Here is an 18,876-nt window from a genome sequence, read left to right as displayed (position 1 = left end):
GTGGGGGGGGTTAGTGTGTGTGTGTGTGGGGGGGGTGTAGTGGGGTGTGTGGAGGTGGTTGTTTACGTGTGTGGTGTGGGGAGGTGGTTATGTGTGTGTGTGGGGGTGGGGTTAGTGGGTGTGTGTTGGGGGGGGGGGTTAGTGTGTGTGTGTTGGGGGGGTTAGTGTGTGTGTGTGTGGGGGGTGGTTAGTGTGTGTGTGTGGGGGGGTTTTGTGTGTGTGTGGGGGGGGTTGGGGTGTGTGTGGGGGGGGGGGTGGGTGTGTGTGTGTGGGGGGTTAGTGTGTGTGTGGGGGGTAGTGTGTGTGTGGGGGGTGTTAGTGTGTGTGTGTGGGGGGTTAGTGTGTGGGTGGTTAGTGTGTGTGTGTGGGGGGTGGTTAGTGTAAGGGTGTGGGGGTGGTTATGTGCCTGGCGTTTGGGGGGTGGTGGTGGTAGGTGTGTAGTGTGGGGGGGGGTTAGTGTGTGTTGTGGGGGGGTGGTTAGTGTGTGTGTGTGGGGGGGTGGTAGTGTCGTGTGTGGGCGGTGGTTAGTTGTCCGGTGTGGGGGGTGATTAGTGTGTTTGTGATGCTGCAGGCCGCCCTCCCCTCCCCTCGCACACACGCACGTTTGAAGGGGCCGGGAACCCAACGGGTTTTCCACTTGTCTAGTACAACTATTAAAAGTCTGATTCTTGGATGTGTGTGGTTTGTTCGTGTGTGATTGTTTGTGCATTAATCCCATCTTCTCGCATAAAATGACATGCATAACGGTAACATTTTTACATCTACCAGTAGAGATTTTATCCCTGGCAGTCCAAACATCGCCTTATCTGAAAATGTCATGCTTATTTCTCGAGTTATTAATGAAATCATAAAAAATCTGACAAACTTTGAAGTCTTGCTTCGCGCTGCGAGTGTCCGTCACAAAACACCCCCACCCCCTCCCTCCTTCCTTTGGTTGAATGCCTGCTCCCCATTCCCCGCTGCTCACTGCTCCTCTTTCCCCTCCTCTCCCCCCCATCCTCTCCCCCCCTCCCCTCCCCTCCCCTCTTCTCCCCTCCCCTCCTCTCCCCACCCCCACTCTCTCCCCTCCCCGTCCTCTCGCCCCCCCGCATCTCCCACCTCTCCCCTCTCCTCCTCTACCCTCCCCGGCCCCACTCCTCCCCCTTCCTCCCCCCACCTATCACCCCCTCCCCCCCAGTCGCCATGCCAGCAGCATCCTAGGGTGCACAAGTAACCACGCCAGCAGCGCCCCGAGAAGCAGCAGCAGGTTGTGCCAAAGAGCCGCTCAAGCGGCGGGTTGGTGAAGGCGGATAGCGGCACTCGCCCTCTGACCTCAGCTGTCGCTTCTCCTGAGTCTGCTCGGGCTTCGACAGTTTCTTCGAGCACTGCGGATTCGAGCCCGAGGTGATCGAGAACCTGGCCAGGGAGAAGTTTGCCGCCGACGCCGCCTTCAAAAGACTTGCCCTCAAGTTTTGCAGCGTGAGCTGCCCAGACTCGGAGAGCGAGCAACGATAGCGACAACAAGCCGCTCCGGGGGTAGAACAAGCCTCTGCTCTCTCGGTCATCGAGCGCAATGACAGGGTCATCCAGTGGCTGTACGGCTGCAAGAGGGCCAAGGATCCCAAAGACAAGGCTCCCTCTGTCCTGGTGAAGAATAAAACAAATTGCAGCCCATTTTTTAAATTTATATTTTTCACTCTGGATTTTATTTTACTCTGGAAAAAAAGGGGGGTGCGACCGCACCCATCGCACCCCCCTCCGTTCGGAAGCCCATGATACACCTCCGAGTTGGTTCACTTTATTTTATGGGAGAGATTTTAAAGCATTCAGATACCGTTTGATTGTATGAAAAATACAGAAGGATATATTAAAAAAAAAACTCAAGACAATTATATGATTTCTGATTAAATGCATCCTTATTTTCTTGAGACTGCGGTTAACAAAGTGGTAGTAAAGTTGTTACATAGTTTGAAACAATCGATGTGCTTGTCCATGGTTTTATGGTTCACTTGTTTCACTGATTATCTCTCTGCCCAGGTACCCATGTCATGGAAGGTTCAGGCAAAATGGTGGTTACGGCAGTAGGAGTTAACTCTCAGACCGGCATCATATTCACGCTGTTGGGCGCAGGCAGTGAGGAAGAGCAAAAGAAAGACAAGAAAGGTACAATTATTGCAGCAGAAAATAAATGTGTATTGATCAAGCACTTGCGAAAATCAATCATGTGTGAATAAGTCATGGAAGCTCCAATGTGAAGCACAGGTTTGATGCTGCCACATATTAATGCAGAGCTGCAAGTGTCAATTTGCAGAATGGAAACACAGTGGGATTTGGCATAAAGCTAACGTCTCGAATGGAAAATTGTGCAAATCTCCAGCTGTTAGCCCAATGTGATTCTTCAACTAAAATCCTGATGGCGCACAGGAACAAGCCATCATTTTGAAAGGGCATGCATGATAAATAATGTAAAATGAAGTATCTTTCATACAGTTTTCCTGTCATTTTGGTCGATTTAGTCATCATTTTATTACAGCATACATGTTAATCATTTGCTTAACACTGTGTTGTTTTATTTTCCTCGTGGATTAATGTTCTGTTTTAAAATTGTTAGGGAGCATTATTCTTTCTCTGTGACAACAAATGTTTTTTGGAAAAACCTTTATCTATGGTGCTATATATATCTTTTGGCTCCTGCAGGTTTTGCTACAAAAGCATTCCCCTGCATGATGATCACTGTTGCAGCAGTTGCCATGAAGCAGTGTGCAGAATTAAACCTTACAAGGAAAGCTAGATAAAGCGGCAGCAGCACCTGTGGTTGACTGGGCTTATATTCACTGGAATTTAGAAGGATGAGAGGGAATCTTAAAGAAACATATAAAATTCTTAAGGGATTGGACAGGTTAGATGCAGGAAAAATGTTCCCGACATTGGGGAGTCAAGAACCTGGGGTCACAGTTTAAGAATAAGGGGAAGGTCATTTAGAACTGAGATGAGGAAAAACCAGAGAGTTATGAATCTGTGGAATTCATTGCCACAGAAGGCAATGGAGGCCAATTCACTGGATGTTTTCAAGAGAGAGTTAGATATAGCTGTTAGGGCTAACGGAATCAGGGGAGATGGGGAGAAAGCAGGAAAGGGGTACTGATTTTGAATGATCAGCCATGATCATATTGGATGGCGGTGCTGGCTCGAAGGGCCGAATGGCCTACTCCTGCAGTTTCTATGTTTCCTTTGCAGTATGCACATGTGGGACACCTCCATTAAGGTGTAGTGTGTGATGAGTCTTTGCTTTGCAGATGATTTGCCAAATGTCATAATCAGACCGTTAGCTAAATGCTATTGCGTCGCCACCACTAAAGATTTTTTTTTCTCTGCAGGATCAAACACCCTCCTCACATTTTATCCATCAGTGTTTATCCATAGAAACATGAAGCCAAAGGTTTCTTGTACTTGGGACAACAGTTTTAGTTTTGGGTCACGTGGAACAAGAAAGGATGGAGGATGATTTGCTTCCACTGGACTCTTGTGGGGGATGAGGCAAACGTTAGAATGTTGCCACAAAGGAATCATGGACTCCTCCACAAATGGGGCAGTCTGACGAGGCAGATGAGTGGGTAGTTTGTGCGGTAGGGAGGGCTCCTTCCACAGCTCACACAAGGATTCTGTGCACTCTTCATGCACAAAATCCAGTGTCTTCATATCATTCATTGCAAGTGGGATGTTCTGTTTTGTCAACAAGGCTTTGACCATATGTTGAATCTTTTGCTTGGTAACTTATTTCAATGGCAGAAGATGGAATTGAGCATGTAGCGGGTCTGGTGTCAAATAATCAAAAGAGGGACCTGCATCATATAGCTGAGTGAATGATCGGGATGTACACCTAGGTCAGGATACTGACGATGGTCTGCCTATCCTTCCAGTGGATGTGGAGGATTTTGTGGAGTTGTACCACTGGTAGTACTTTTGAAGTATCTACTATAGGTAGCCCATGTCTTAGAAGCAAGTAGGAGGGCAGGGATCACTGCTGTATTGAGATCACAAGGTTTGTGCCCGGTCTGAGACGTTGATCTTCAAATATCCTTGTTCGCAATTAAACAAAGTCATTAGTAGTGCGTTGAGGGGAATGGTGAATGCATCATCCATGTCTGTCTTCATCCAGGAGTGCCTTCAAATACGTATCAAGTGATTCACATTTTCCAGGTTTTTGCTGTGAATCTTTTTTGTCAGAGGGCAGTGCAATGTGGCAAGGTATGGATTGACAGATATTTGACAAAGATTCAATGTAGGGACCATCCTCTCCTCTAGTGTAATGAGCAGGTCCACAATGGCTCAGAGCTTGACATCCGACTCCATACAAACGCAAGCAGCATCTGGAAAAGGCAGCTCAGCGACTGAGGTTCAGGTGACCTTGGTTCTGGAGTCTAATCTCTGTAAATTAAACAGTATCCATTAGTTTTGAAGATTAGCTCCATTCCAATCAGGGGTTTAATGGAGGTGAGAAGCAACATTGCAGCAAGAAAGATTTAGACAAGTGTCAGGATAATGATGCAGCAATCTCTTGGCAAAGGAAGTTTCTTCTCTTAAAGATTTGTGGATTCTTGTGTGTGTTTGAGGCTGGAATAAATACATTTTGGGTTGCAGTGGAATCACTGCTGACTAGAGAGAGTCACCATGGCTTTGTGCGTGTGAAATCCTATCTCATAAATCTGATAAGACATCGCCAAGAGGATTGATGAGGGCAGGCAAAATTATATATTTGGACTGTAGCAAGGCTTCTGATAAGTTCCCACAAGGTAATCTCGCTTATAAGGTAAGATCACAGAGAATCCAAGGTGAGCTAACCAAATTGATTTAAAATTGGCATGGATGAGGAGTCAAAGCGTAATTGTGGAGGGTTGTTTTACTGATTGGAAGCTGTAACGAATGGTGTGCCACAGGGGTCAGTGTTGGGTCCACGGTTGGTCATTATCTATATTAACAATTTGTATGGCAATGTTATTCACACTGTTAGAAAATTTGTAAATGACACCAAATGATGTGACATAGTGGAAGAAGGATACAACAGGATCCAGATCATTTGGGTCGATGGGCCAAGAAATGGCAAATGGAATTTAATTCTGACAAGTGTGAGGTGTTGCACTTTAGTATATCAAACCAGGGCAGGACTTGCACTGTAAATAACAGTGCCCTGGAGAGTGTCGTGGGACTGAGAAAAATGAGAGTACAGGCACTTGGTGTTGTGGTGAATGAGGTGCTTGCCTTTACTTATTTGCCGCATTGGGAACGGTACAGAAGTTGGAACATCATGATGCATCTGTGAAAGTCATTGGTGAGAGCACACGTGTGTGCGGTTCTGTTCACCTAGCTAAGAGAAGAATGTTATGAAGTTGGAAAGTGTGTACAGAAGAGATTCATCAGGATGTTACCCGAACTTGCAAACTTGAGGAAGTGGCTGCATATGCTTGGACTTTTTTTTGAGCATAGGAGCCTGAGGGATGACCTTATTTAAATGTACAAAATCATAGGTGCATGGATAAAGCTCACAGTCTTTTTCCTCAGAAGAGAGGATTCTAAAACTAGAGGGCATAAGTTCAAGGTGAGAGATTTAAGAGGGATCTCAGTGGCAACTTTTACGTGAAGATAATTCACATTCCTACCAGTCTATGACCCTGCAAATCAAACCTCCGGGTGGCTCCTAGGATATCAAGGTTATCTTCAGGCGACAGACCTCATGACATCTGTGCAGCTTCCAGCACCGTCAGCTGAATGCAGAAAGAATAAGATCTATATCTTCATGTTGAGTTATTGAGCACATCGTCAATACATTCAAACAGCCCTTCACGATCCTGTCTCACATCAGGTCACCTTCAACACAGCCTGATAAGATTTTAGCATTCTTACTGCCTCTGACTGTTGCTTGCTTCAGAGGAAGCGAGATGTCAGGGGCAGCCAGAGGAACTTTGAAAGGACGACATAATTACATCAGTTCCCTGGAAGGCAGCTTGGGAAATGCATGTAGCTTTTCCTTCGGAGATTTGTTTTCAGTCTGAAGAAACCTTCAAGTGCTTTTCATGCACTGGCCTTGTGCTGAAAGAAACATTCACATTCCCATTAACCATGTGTTGAAAGCTTGACCAGCCTCCTCATGAAATACGTGCATGGTTCATAATTGTAATGTGTGTTGTGTGAATGTGTGCGTAATCCCGCAAGGTGTATTCAGGAATGTTTGCAGTTTTAAATGATTATTGAATGAATGAATGAATGAATGAATGAATGAATGAATGAATGAATGAATGAATGAATGATGAATGAATGAATGAATGATATATTTTTATTTCGAACGATCAAAAAAAAAAAAGAAGAAAAGAAAAGATGAAAATGAATATACAAAAGGAAAATTATATATATATATATATATATATATATATATATATACATAAATACATACACACATACATACATATACATGTACATATATACATACATACATATACATACATTATTCAATCATAAGTGTCTTTATGTCTTACATCCACCTCATGTAGAACTGATTTAAAGAGCAGGAACACATGAGGTGATTGACGACTGTGCCAGTGGCATTCTCTTAGGATTGAGCTTGCTCTTACTTTGTAGGTGATAAGCCATGACCTGGAGTTGCCGCAGGCTACTGCACTTCCCATAACCAACCGTTGAAGTTAAATGGAGCCCATTTATTCCAGCATTCATTGGCACTGGGCCTGTACTCGCTGGAGTTTCGAAGAGTGAGGGGGAACCTCATTGAAATAGGCAGAATAATGAAAGGCTTGGATAGGGTGGTTGTGGAGAGAATGTTTCCACTAGTGGGAGAGTCTAGGACTAGAGGTCATAGCCTCAGAATTAAAGGATGTTCTTTTAGGAAGGAGATGAGGAGAAATTTCTTAAGTCAGAGGTGGTGAATCTGTAGAATTCTTTGCCACAGAAGGCTGTAGAGGCTGTCAGTTGATATTTTGAAGGCAGAGATAGATAGATTCTTGATTAGTACGGGTGTCAGGGGTTATGGGGAGAAGGCAGGAGAATGGGGTTCGGAGGGAGAGATAGATCAGCCATGATTGAATGGTGGAGTAGACTTGATGGTCAAATTCTGCTCCTATTCCTTTTGACCTTATGACCATTTCTGTGCTGGCTCTCAGATAGAGCCACCCAAAACACATCTACAGGCCTCTTCTCTCCCCATGTTGCCCACATTCCTCTGTTTCAAATGGAGAATCAATTTCCTCTAAGTTAAGGCACTGGTTGACTGAAAAGCAGTGTCCTGCAATTGTAGAAAACGTCTCTGAACGTGTGGTCTTTCTCCTCAGTCTCTCGCAGTCTTAAATCAATGATTCATGTCATTCGTTCCTCAACCAGAGGCATATTCACCTTGGGAAAGGGTTTACATGAATAGCTAACTTTAAAAAGATTGATTAGATTGCTAGAATAATTGAAGAAACTCACGCACTCACAGTTTAAAAAGAAAAGGAGCTGTGGTGAGTAGTGGAAGTTAAGTTTTGGTGAGGCAGATTTATCTCTCCCTCCTAACCCCATTCTCCTGCCTTCTCCCCATAACCCCTGACACCTGTACTAATCAAAAATCTATATATCTCTGCTGTTATGCAGAGAAAGACAAATTCTCAGCCATGATCTGTGATGGATCCAATGGCAGATATGCCCATTGCAGGGTTATCCGCAATGGATGCTGGTGAGTCGCTCGCCGTTCAGCAGAGCATCAGCCATGGGACTTCCACAGATTCTACTGCTGTTGGGATGGACAATCCACTGACTGAACTGTGTAGGAAGGAACTGCAGATACTGGTTTACACTGAAAACAGGTGTAAAAATGCTGGAGTAACTCAGCGGGACAGGCAGCATCTCTGGAGAGAAAGAATGGGTGACGTTTCGGGTCGAGATCCTTCGTCAGACTGAGGGTCAGAGGAGAGGGAGTCTAGAGATATGGAAGGGTACGCTGTGAAAACAACAGATCAAAGCAGACGATGATCTAGGAAATGTAGAATGGATCATTATTGGCTGAGGGGAAGGTGACAACAAGGCATACACTTAGTAAATTAATGTTAATCAGAAGGATCGTGAAACTAGTGGGAGAACTAGGGTGGGGAAGGGACGGGGAGAGAGGGAAAGCGAGGGTTTCTTGAAGTTAGGGAAATCAATATTCATATCATTGGGGTGTAAGCTGCCCAAGCAAAATATGAGGTGGCTGTTCCTCCAATTTGCATTGGGCTTAACTCTTACAGTGGAGTAGTCCCATGACAGAAAGCTCAGTGTGGGAATGGGAGCGGGAGTTAACCTGTTTAGCAATCTGAAGTTCACATAGGCCTTGGCGGACTGAGCGAAGATCATTTCGCTGAACACCTCGGCTAAGTCGGCCTAGTCGCCCTCTCCCCTGACTCTTAGTCTGAAGAAGGGCCCCGACTCAAAACATCACCCATTTCCTCCCTCCAGAGATGCTGCCAGTCCTGCCGAGTTACAACAGCATTTAATGTCTGTCTCCATTGACTGACCTGCCAGGTACAGAGGGCCCATTGAATCAATGGGTAGTAAGATGTGCTCCGACCTTCTTGATGCCGCAAGTACCTACGACTAGCATCACAACCTACCTACGGCCTCCTACAACCTACCTACAACCTCCTACGACCTCGTGTCGGCTATACTGCGAGTATGAGTCAAGGGCAAACTCGGCAGAGCTCGTGAATTAGGTCGTGAAAGTGGGACAGGCCCTTTAAAAGCCAACTCACCGAAACGCCGCCATGCCAAAACGCCAACTAACCGAAAGGAGGCGTCGCCTGGAAGCCAACTCACAGAAAGGCCGCTGTGCCGAAAAGCCAAATAATGGACATGATGTCGCCGGTGGGGGGCGGGACTTGAGGTCTTCAAGTCTGAAGAAGGGTCTCGACCCAAACGTCACCCATTCCTTCTCTCCAGAGATGCTGCCTGAGTTACTCCAGCTTTTTGTGTCCCTCTACGGTTAAACCAGATTACAGATTATCTGCTGTTTTGTGCGTGGGAGACTGTGTGCGTTACGCAGGCAACCAGATGGTATTACTGTGTTTAAACAATAAATAAAATGTGCTTCTTGTTGTCAAGGTGGTGGGGGGGAGTGGGAGGAGATTAAATTGTTCGTTGTCATGCACACTTGTCAACGGCCCGCAAGGGAATTTGTGTGTCACTCGATTTACTATGGCTGCCAATGCCCCAAGCCGTCTGTCCCCGCGGCCGTGGGGTTGAATCACCCGGTGTGGGTGTTGGGGGGTGAATCACCCTGGTGTGGGGGTGGGGTCCAGTGGCGGTGCATCGCGGTTAGTGACTCTAGGTGGGCGGAGGGACCAGGCTGTCCCCAACTCTGCTCCACCCGGCCCCATGTGTGTGTGCGCTGCCGACTCACAGCCCGTGACAGTGCGGCCACACGGGGGAGACGAGGCGGAGGGCGGCCGTGGCCGTGGGAGATTGGGGGCTGTCCCGAGGGATGCGCTCCTTCGGCCGCTTACAACTTGGTGCTCGGGATCAGAGTGCCCAGTCACCCTCCAGCCACGGGCGGTCTCGTGTAGGAAAATGACCCCCACCCTCCCGTCTCCTCCGGCCAATGATGTGATGGATGCGGGGGTGTGGACCAATCGCTGACAAGTCCCGCCCCTCCCCCCCCCCCCCCGGCGACGTCAGTCCGTTATTTGGCTTTTCGGCACAGCGGCCTTTCGGTGAGTTGGCTTATAGGCATCCCGCCCTTTCGGTTAGTTGGCTTTTAGGCATCCCGCCCTTTCGGTTATTTGGCTTTTCGGCTTTGTTTCCGTTCGGTTATTTGGCTTCCACTTCTTTGCTTCAGCTTCTCATCCTTTAATGCCACCTCCGGGCACCGTCAGGCAAACCTCCAGGACAGAAGATCTGCCCCATTTCTGCTTAGTTGATAACTGAAAGAGGTTTGTGTTCCTGACAGCTACCTTGCACATGCACCTGAAAACAAGCCAGCAATAGGGACCAGATTTAAAAATTGCAAGGCCAGCCTGCTGACAGAGATGGTTTGAAGATTTTTATGTTTGTTCTTGTTGCAAGCATAAAGACATCGTACTGGTCAAACATTGGAACACGGTGAGATCTCACCTTGAAATTTGTACATTGATCAGGTTCTCTTCTGAGGGATACATTACTTGCAATCCAAGCTTTTCCGGATTAATTCTTGGGTTGAAGAGATTTCCTACAGAAACCTACAAAATGGTAACAGCTCTGTGACCTGTGATCCTAACCCTGGGTGCCTTGTGAAGATTGCATGATCTCCCGTGACCATTGGGTTTTCCCTGTGTGATTGGGTCTAGTTTAGTTTAGTTTAGAGAAACAGCGTGGAAACAGGCCCTTCGGCCCACCGAGTCTGCACCGCCCAGCGATCCCCGCACATTAACACCATCCTACACACAATAGAGACAATTAACATTTATAACCAAGCCAATTAATCTACAAACTTGTACGTCTTTAGAGCGTGGGAGGAAATCAAAGATCTCAGAGAAAACCCACGTGGTTACAGGAAGAATGTACAAACTCCGTACAGACTGGTAGTCAGGATCGAACCCGGGTCTGTGGTGCACCAAGGCAGTAGCTCTACCGCTGTGCCACCGTGCCACCCTCCATTTTCTTCCACATCCCAAAGACATGCTGTTTGATATGTTATTGGCTACAATAAATTATCCCAAATATAGTTGGATGTTAAAGGAATCAGCCTGTGAGTTGATTGGGACCTGAGAGAGAATAGCTTGCAAGAAAATAAATAGGTAAGTGGGATTGATGAATTGTTCTGAGTGCCACCATTGATCAGATGGGTTGAATAGCTTCATTTTATGTCACAACAAAATTTGAAATAGAAGAGATTATGGAGACTGGGTCTGTGCCAAGTAGAATGAGAGGTATTGATAATATTGATCCATACTAAGCTTTCATGTGCCTTGGCAGAGTGGATGCAGGGATGATGTTTCCACTGGCTAGATGTTTAGTCCCAGTTTAACAATAAAGGATTAGCCATTCGAAACTTGGATAAGAAAAAATGTATTTACCCAGCTATAAGTTAATCTTTGGAATTCTTTTGGTAAGCATAATCAAAATAGAAACCATTAGATTTTTTAGCTATGTCGGGAATGAAGGGATAACAACACAGTGCAGGAATGTGGCATTAAGGTCAAAGTTCAGGTGTGATCTTATTGAATGGTGGAGTTGGCGCAATTGATCTGATACCTTAAATAGATACAAAATGCTGGAGTAACAGGCAGCTTCTCTGGAGAGAAGGAATGGTTTTGGGTTGAGAGGGTTGAGAAATATCACCCCTTCTCTCCAGAGAAACTGCCTGTCCCGTTGAGCTACTCCAGCATTTTGTGTCTATCTTCGGTTTGAACCAGCATCTGCAGTTTCTTCCTACTCATTTGATCTGATACCCTACCTCCACTTCTATTTGTAGAAAATAACGTATATAATCGGATGGAAATAAAAGCAGAGATTGTTTTGTGCCAAATGTCACATTCCAAGGGAGGCAATTAGGCTAGGCTTGTATTAGTTTGTTTTTTGAAAAATAAGAAGAATTTGTCCCACAGACAAGTAGCTAAAAGTTAATGGAAACAGATTCTGTGGTTACTAATTAACCATTTGTGACCTTTTCAAAATGTATTCCCATCGTATTTGCCCTAGAGTATTTGGACCTAAATTCAAGTTCAGCCAAATGCAATTAGCACTGAAAGAATCAGAACAAAATATACTCGGGCAGGTCTTTGTGCATGGAGATTAGAGAAAGTGAAATCTGCTGCAGTGAAACTCCTTAAAATCCAGCCTCAAGGGCCTGTTCCATTTGGGCGTCATTTGTGCGTCACGCAGGTGGCTCGCGAAGGTTTTGTGAATCCCGAAATCCTAGGGCGCCGCTCGTGACCGCGCGCCACTGCCTACACCACCACGCGCAATGTGCGCGTAATGCATGCCATGCGCGCATCACGTGCGCGTCACGGCCCGTGCATCGTGACGCATAAATTATGTTGTTTAAATAACGCGCAAATGACGCCCACGTGGGACAGGCCCTTCAATGAGGTTATTATCCCACTGGTACTTCAAGTACACAAAGTAACATTAACTGAGGAAGAAAAATGTATATCCCTGCGTTTGATTATACTGATTAATTGAATTGAATTGAATTGAATGCCTTTATTGTCATTCAGACCTTACGGTCATTCAGACCTTACGGTCTGAACGAAATTTCGTGCCTGCAGTCATACATACAATCATACAATAGTAACAATAAACACAAATTAACACCACCACAGTGAGTCCTCCAAGCACCTCACTGTGGTGGAGGCAAAAATCTTAGGGCTGCAGTCTCTACCCTCCTCTTCTCCCTCTGCGCTGAGGCGATTCCCCACCGGGCGATGTAACAAACAGTCCCGCGGTTCACCAAACCCCGCAACGGGCCGGCTCAAACACCGCGGCCCGGGGTGGTCGAAGCTGCCGCCCTCCAGTCCAGCGGACGCAGCCGCTGGCCCGCGGCTCAACCCCGGACTCAGGTCACCGCCGCCAGAACGCCGTCCCAGCCACCGCCAGCCCCGAGCCGGATCGCCCTCACGTGAGTGCCGTTCCTCCCTCGAGCTGGGCCACTCCGACGGGAGTGCCGTTCCTCCCTCGAGCTGGGCCACTCCGACGGGAGTGCTGTTCCTCCCTCGGGCTGGGCCACTCCGACGGGAGTGCCGTTCCTCCCTCGGGCTGGGCCACTCCGACGGGAGTGCCGTTCCTCCCTCGGGCTGGGCCACTCCGACGGGAGTGCCGTTCCTCCCTCGGGCTGGGCCACTCCGACGGGAGTGCCGTTCCTCCCTCGGGCTGGGCCACTCCGACGGGAGTGCCGTTCCTCCCTCGGGCTGGGCCACTCCTACGGGAGTGCCGTTCCTCCCTCGGGCTGGGCCACTCCGACGGGAGTGCCGTTCCACCCTCGGGCTGGGCCACTCAGACGGGAGTGCCACAGCCCCTCACGGGAGAGTCTCAGCCCCTTGCCAGGCCGTCTTCAAGAGAGAGTCTCAGCCCCGAGCTGGGCCGCCCTCACGGGAGCGAGCCCAGGGCAAGTCCTGACTGGCTCTGCCTCCGGAGCCTCGAGGTCGCCAGCTCCGCCATTAGGCCTCAGCGCAGACGGAGGCAGAGAAGGGGGATACGACAAAAAGTCGTATTCCCCCGAAGGGAGAGACAGCAAGCCCCGTTTCAACCCCCCACCCCCACCCCCCACATAAACACAACTTAAAAACCAAAAACGTAACTACACAAAACGAAAAAGAACAACACAAAAAAGTAAAGACAAACGGACTGCAGGCGAGCCGCAGCCGTTCCCAGCGCCGCCACTTCCGGTAATAGCAAGGGTACAGACTCCCCTGACAACTTACTCTGATTTTAGTCAACAGATTAAACGGATTTGCACTGGCTGTGGTGTTTGAAGGAGATTCAAATTTCCTGGCGATTTTCAAATCCAAAAGAATCAGTTAATAATTTTAAAAGAGAAAGCAAATTAACCAAGCCTAAGTTAGTTTAGAGATACAGCGCAGAAACAGGTCCTTCGGCCCACCGTGTCCGCACCGACCAGCAATCCCCACAATTAATACTATTCTACAAACACCAGGAACAATTAACATTTTTACCAAAGCCAGTTAACCTACAAACCTGTACGTCTTTGGAGTGTGGGAGGAAACCGAAGATCTCGGAGTAAACCCACATGGATTCGGGGAGAATGTACAAACTCAGTACAGATAGCACCCGTAGTCAGAATCGAACCCGGGTCTCCGGCGCTGTGAGGCAGCAACTTTACCGCTGCGCCACCGTGCCGCCCTTAGGGAGGGTGTGGGGTGGTGGGGAAGGAAAGGAGAGAAGAACCTGGCAGAGGGAGTGACATCTCTCACTACTGTACAGTACTATGTTCAGGATGCACATCCACGAAAGATGATATATTTGGTATTACGGCAACAATGAAGCAGCAAATTCCTTTGATATGAGCAGAACCCTGAAGAATTTCACTGAAATGTATAAAGTTGTGAGGATTCTAGCTAGAATAGTAGAAAGGGCCATTTTCTGTTAAAATATCAGAAAACAGGGGGCAGAGGTCTACTGCAATTGGTGGAAGGATCAGAGTGAAAATGAGGAAGTCTATTTTCATCCAGAGGATGATAGAAATTCACTGTGTGAAAAGTTGGTCGAAACAGAATGTTTTCTTGTATCTTGAGACATGTAACAACAATATACCAATCATCAATTGCTAAACTGTCATGATCTTTTAGGAAGTATTTTACATGCAGTGCTGTGACGTGCAAGACAATAGATCAAGTGGTGGAAGGTGGGGTGAGGCTAGGGTGCTCTTTATTACCAGTACAGACAAAATGGGCCGAATGGCCACCCCTGCATCATTTCTGTATCAATGTGAACATCAGCTTGTTCCTTCCATGTCATATCACATGCTTACTTTGGCTTTGCTATTCTCCGTCGCTGAATGCCTAAGATTGCTTGCATCGTAATTACAATGTCCTCATCATTGCATTGTGTTATACCTTCATGATCACTATCCTGTCAATTATAAAGAAATAAAATATCATCAACTTTGTCTTACAGTTTTATCTACCTACAGTTGTATTTTTAACCTTGGCTTTACAGGCAATCTGTCACCAACACAGACATTGAGGGAACTGACAGGTGGATGTTTCACCTCTTTCAGAAAAAGCAATATCTTCTCTCCCCAATCCAGCTCCGCTTATGCTTCCAGGCGATACTTCACCCAGGCCATCGATCAGGGTGACATAAGTTTGAATTTTTCCATGGACATCGGTGTTGTGATTTCCAAACTTGTTGAAAAACATTTGCTGCTTCCCCTGTGGATTTAATGCATGTGGCGGTGGCTTTTGGTGAAGTGGAGCTTTGAGGAACAATAAAAGATACTCTGCTGCCTCTTGATCAGCATTTTAACCAGTTTGAGCAATAGTGGGTGATATTATAGTGGTGGGTATTCTTTATATCTATATTTAATAATTTGATAAAGATAATGATAAATATTCTTCGAGAAGTAATTTTCACAGAAAGTCTCTTTCCCTTCATCTTACTTGATCAAGAAAAATCACCGAACTAGTTCAGCGACTGTTTACACATGATCGTGCTGCGTTGATGGGTCAAGTTTATTTCTCTAATTACTTGCAGAGAATGGTGCTTTAGATATGTCATCTATCTGCATAATATAACTTCGCTGGACCTCCACGATTCTAACATTCTCTCTCCATTCCTTCTACTCACCAGATGTTGCTTTACTATCTCCTTGAAATAATTCAATGATACCCCCTTTGTCAGTCTGAAGAAGGGTCTCGACCCAAAACGTCACCCATTCCTACTCTCCAGAGATGCTGCCTGTCCTGCTGAGTTACTCCAGCTTTTTGTGTCAATCTTCAGTGTAAACCAGTTGCTGTTCCTACTTACACACCCCCTTTAAATCCTACACCAAGGCTTGGTCACCCTAATGGGAGACATTAATCAGACGGATTTAGAACATACAAAATACACATGAACAAAGTTGACCTCAGGAGAACTTTAGGATCTACATTGAGTAATTGGCCAGAAATGGCTGGCTGAATTCAATACTGTGTCTGTTGTTCAAGATGTGAACTCCTATACATCGGCGAGACCAAACGTAGACCGAAGATAGACATAAAAAGTTGGAGTAACTCAGTGAGACAGGCAGCTTCTCTGGAGATAAGGAATGGGTGATTTTTTGGGTTGAGACCCTTCTTCAGACTGGTTAGGGATATCATACATAAATTGTACATAAATTGTCCGTAAATTAGACATAAATTATACACAAATTGCGTGGGTTTTATCCTGATTTTACCTGGGTTTTATCCTGAGCTCAGGTGCTGTCTGTGTGTCGTTTGCACGTTCTCCCTGTGACCGTGTGAATTTCCTCTGGGTGCTTTGGTTTCACCCCACATCCCAAAGATGTTCCTAATGTGTGGGGAGTGGATGCGAAAATGGAATAACACAGAACTAGCGTGGACAGGTCGATAGCCAGTGTGGACTCAATAGGTTGAACAGCCTGTTTCCATGCCGTTTCTCTAAACTAAACAACTCGTTATTCGTGAGCCTGGTGGTGTGAGACATCAAGCTTCTCTACCTCCTTCCCAACCATAACAGCACAAAAAGGGTATGGTAGGGATCCTTGATGATAGATGCCACCTTCTTGAGGCAGGTCCTCAATGTTGGTGCTTTCAATGGTGGGGAAGGTTGTGGGCGTGATGGTGTGGGCTGTGGCCACCACTCTGCAGTCGCTTACATTCCTGTGGATTGGACTTACCATACATGGGCAACCAATCAGGATACTTCCCACAGTGCATTTGGCAAAGTTTGTAAGAGACATATTGAATCTCCTTAAACTTTGAAGAAATGAGAGGCCTTTGTGATTACACCAGGACAGGATGATGCCCAGGAATTCCAATCTGCTAACTCTCTCCATCCGCCAATGATAAATGGCACGTGGTCCCCTGAATAACCCCTCTCTGAAATCAACTTTCAAAATTTTTGTGTGTGCGTGTACATCTGTTCTCTTGTGTTGTACATTATCAGAAAATGTGGAAAAGCAGGTGATATCTCATGTTTCTTTGTCTCTATTTAATTTAACATTAGATATTCAGGTTATTTCCAGTTTAATTCATATGCATATTTGGACAGCAATGTTGTTGAGAAAGAAAAGCACATTTTTTTCCTGTGAAATAAATATTTGTGTCCAGGCCTTTGTTTAGGCTAGGTATTTAACATCCGCAATTTAAATTCATGGTTCTTTTGTTTTCTATGAAATTGAAAAGAAAGCTCTCCTTGATATATTTTGAATGCCACGTAATACACTTCAGTTAAATTCACTTCATTCTGAATCCCAATTTAATTAAAGGTAAATATTACAGTTAACTGTCTATTAATTTAAAATATGTCAACTTAAAAGTGCACATGGTTGCTCTTAAATTGCCAATTCCCCTCAGGTAGGACCTTTACATTCAATGCAATTACAATTAATCATTATAATAAAATTAAAAACAAAACAGCAACCAAACTGGTAGCATCTTCAGAGTGAGGATAAAATAAATATTTCTGGCTGATCTGCAGTGTGATTTCTAGCCTTGTTTCTTATAGCTTATTCTTTTAGGTGGACCTGGGGTATTTCATACCACTTCTGACAGCTCCACAAAGCACATTAATTTGTTTTCTGATCAATTTTAAGTGTTTGAGTAGAATGAAGCTAGAAATCTGGAAGGTAAAATAAAAATGGTAGAAGCACCATGTTCGACTGCACCCTCTGGACAGAGGAACCCGATGAGATACCCACCAAGGATTTTACATCCATTTTGTTGGTGTCTCCAGTATTAGTTATCTGCCCTTGGTTGACCTTGCGAAAATGATGCTGACTCATTGCCTTGAAACAATGCGTCATCTTCATAAACATGTGTTTAAGAAGGAACTGCAGATGCTGGAAAATCGAAGGTACACAAAAAAGCTGGAGAAACTCAGCGGGTGCAGCAGCATCTATGGAGCGAAGGAAATAGGCAACGTTTCGGGCCAAAACCCTTCTTCAGACTGATCGGGGGTGGGGGGGGCGGGGACAAGAAAGGAAAAAGGAGGAGGAGCCCGAAGGCAGGAGGATGGGAGGAGACAGCAGGGGGACTGAGGAAGGGGAGGAGATAGCAAGGACTAACAAAATTGGGAGAATTCGATGTTCTCTGTCGCACCAGGATGCAGACTCCCCAAGCAGAATATGAGGTGCTGTTCCTCCAATTTCCGGTGCTGCTCGCTGTGGCCATGGAGGAGACCCAGGACAGAGAGGTCGGAGACGGAGTGGGAGAAGTGCTGAGCCACCGGGAGGTCAGCTTGGTTATTGCGGGCCGAGCGGAGGTGTTCGGCGAAACGATCGCCCAACCTCCGCTTGGTCTCACCGATGTAGATCAGCTGACATCTAGAGCAGCGGATGCAATAAATGAGGTTGGGGGAGATGCAGGTAAACCTCTGTCGCACCTGGAACGACTGCTTGGGTCCTTGAACGGAGTCGAGGGGGGAGGTAAAGGGACAAGTGTTGCATCTCTTGCAGTTGCAAGGGAAAGTGCCCGGGGAGGAGGTGGTACGAGAGGGAAGGGAAGAATTGACAAGGGAGTTATGGAGGGAGCGGTCTTTGCGGAAGGCAGATATGGGGGGAGATGGGAAGATGTGGCGAGTGGTGGGGTCACGTTGGAGGTGGCGAAACTGACGAAGGATTACTTTTTGTATGTGACGGCTGGTCGGGTGAAAGGTGAGGACTAGGGGGACTCTGCCCTTGTTGCGAGTGGGGGGATGGGGAGAGAGCAGTGTTGCGGGGTATGGAAGAGACCCTGGTGCGAGCCTCATCTATGGTGGAGGAGGGGAACACCCGTTCCCTGAATAATGAGGACATTTCAGATGTCCTGGTGTGGAACACCTCATCCTGGGAGCAGATGCGGCGTAGACGGAGGAATTGGGAGTAGGGGATGGAGTCCTTACATGAGGCAGGGTGGGAAGAAGTGTAGTCCAGATAGCCATGGGAGTCAGTGGGTTTATAGTGGATGTCGGTCAGAAGTCTATCACCTGCGATGGAGATAGTGAGGTCAAGGAATGGTAGGGAAGTGTCGGAAATGGTCCAGGTGTATTTGAGTGCCGGATGGAAGTTAGTGGTGAAGTGGATGAAGTCAGTCAGTTGTGTGCGGGTGCAGGAGGTGGCACCAAAGCAGTCGTCGATGTAGCGGAGGTAGAGGTCGGGGATGGGGCCCTGGTATGTATTGAACAAGGATTGCTCGACGTAACCGACAAATAGGCAGGCATAGCTTGGGCCCATGCGTGTGCCCATAG

At 46.6% G+C, this 18,876-nt stretch overlaps 1 protein-coding gene across 1 annotated transcript in view; it reads left to right on the top strand.

Annotated features, from left to right (window-relative positions):
• Positions 1 to 18,876, top strand: part of LOC116983474 (plasma membrane calcium-transporting ATPase 2-like) — an 847,186-nt gene that overhangs the window by 629,672 nt on the left and 198,638 nt on the right. The window contains exon 8 of the mRNA XM_033037261.1: positions 2,017 to 2,142. Coding sequence (XP_032893152.1) covers positions 2,017 to 2,142 — 126 coding nt within the window. The remainder of the gene's footprint in view (positions 1 to 2,016; positions 2,143 to 18,876) is intronic.

This window comes from Amblyraja radiata, chromosome 18 (assembly GCF_010909765.2).
Source record: "Amblyraja radiata isolate CabotCenter1 chromosome 18, sAmbRad1.1.pri, whole genome shotgun sequence".
Lineage (NCBI taxonomy): Eukaryota > Metazoa > Chordata > Chondrichthyes > Rajiformes > Rajidae > Amblyraja > Amblyraja radiata.
Note: the sequence above shows the minus strand (reverse complement) of the source record. Positions and strands in the feature narration are given on the sequence as shown.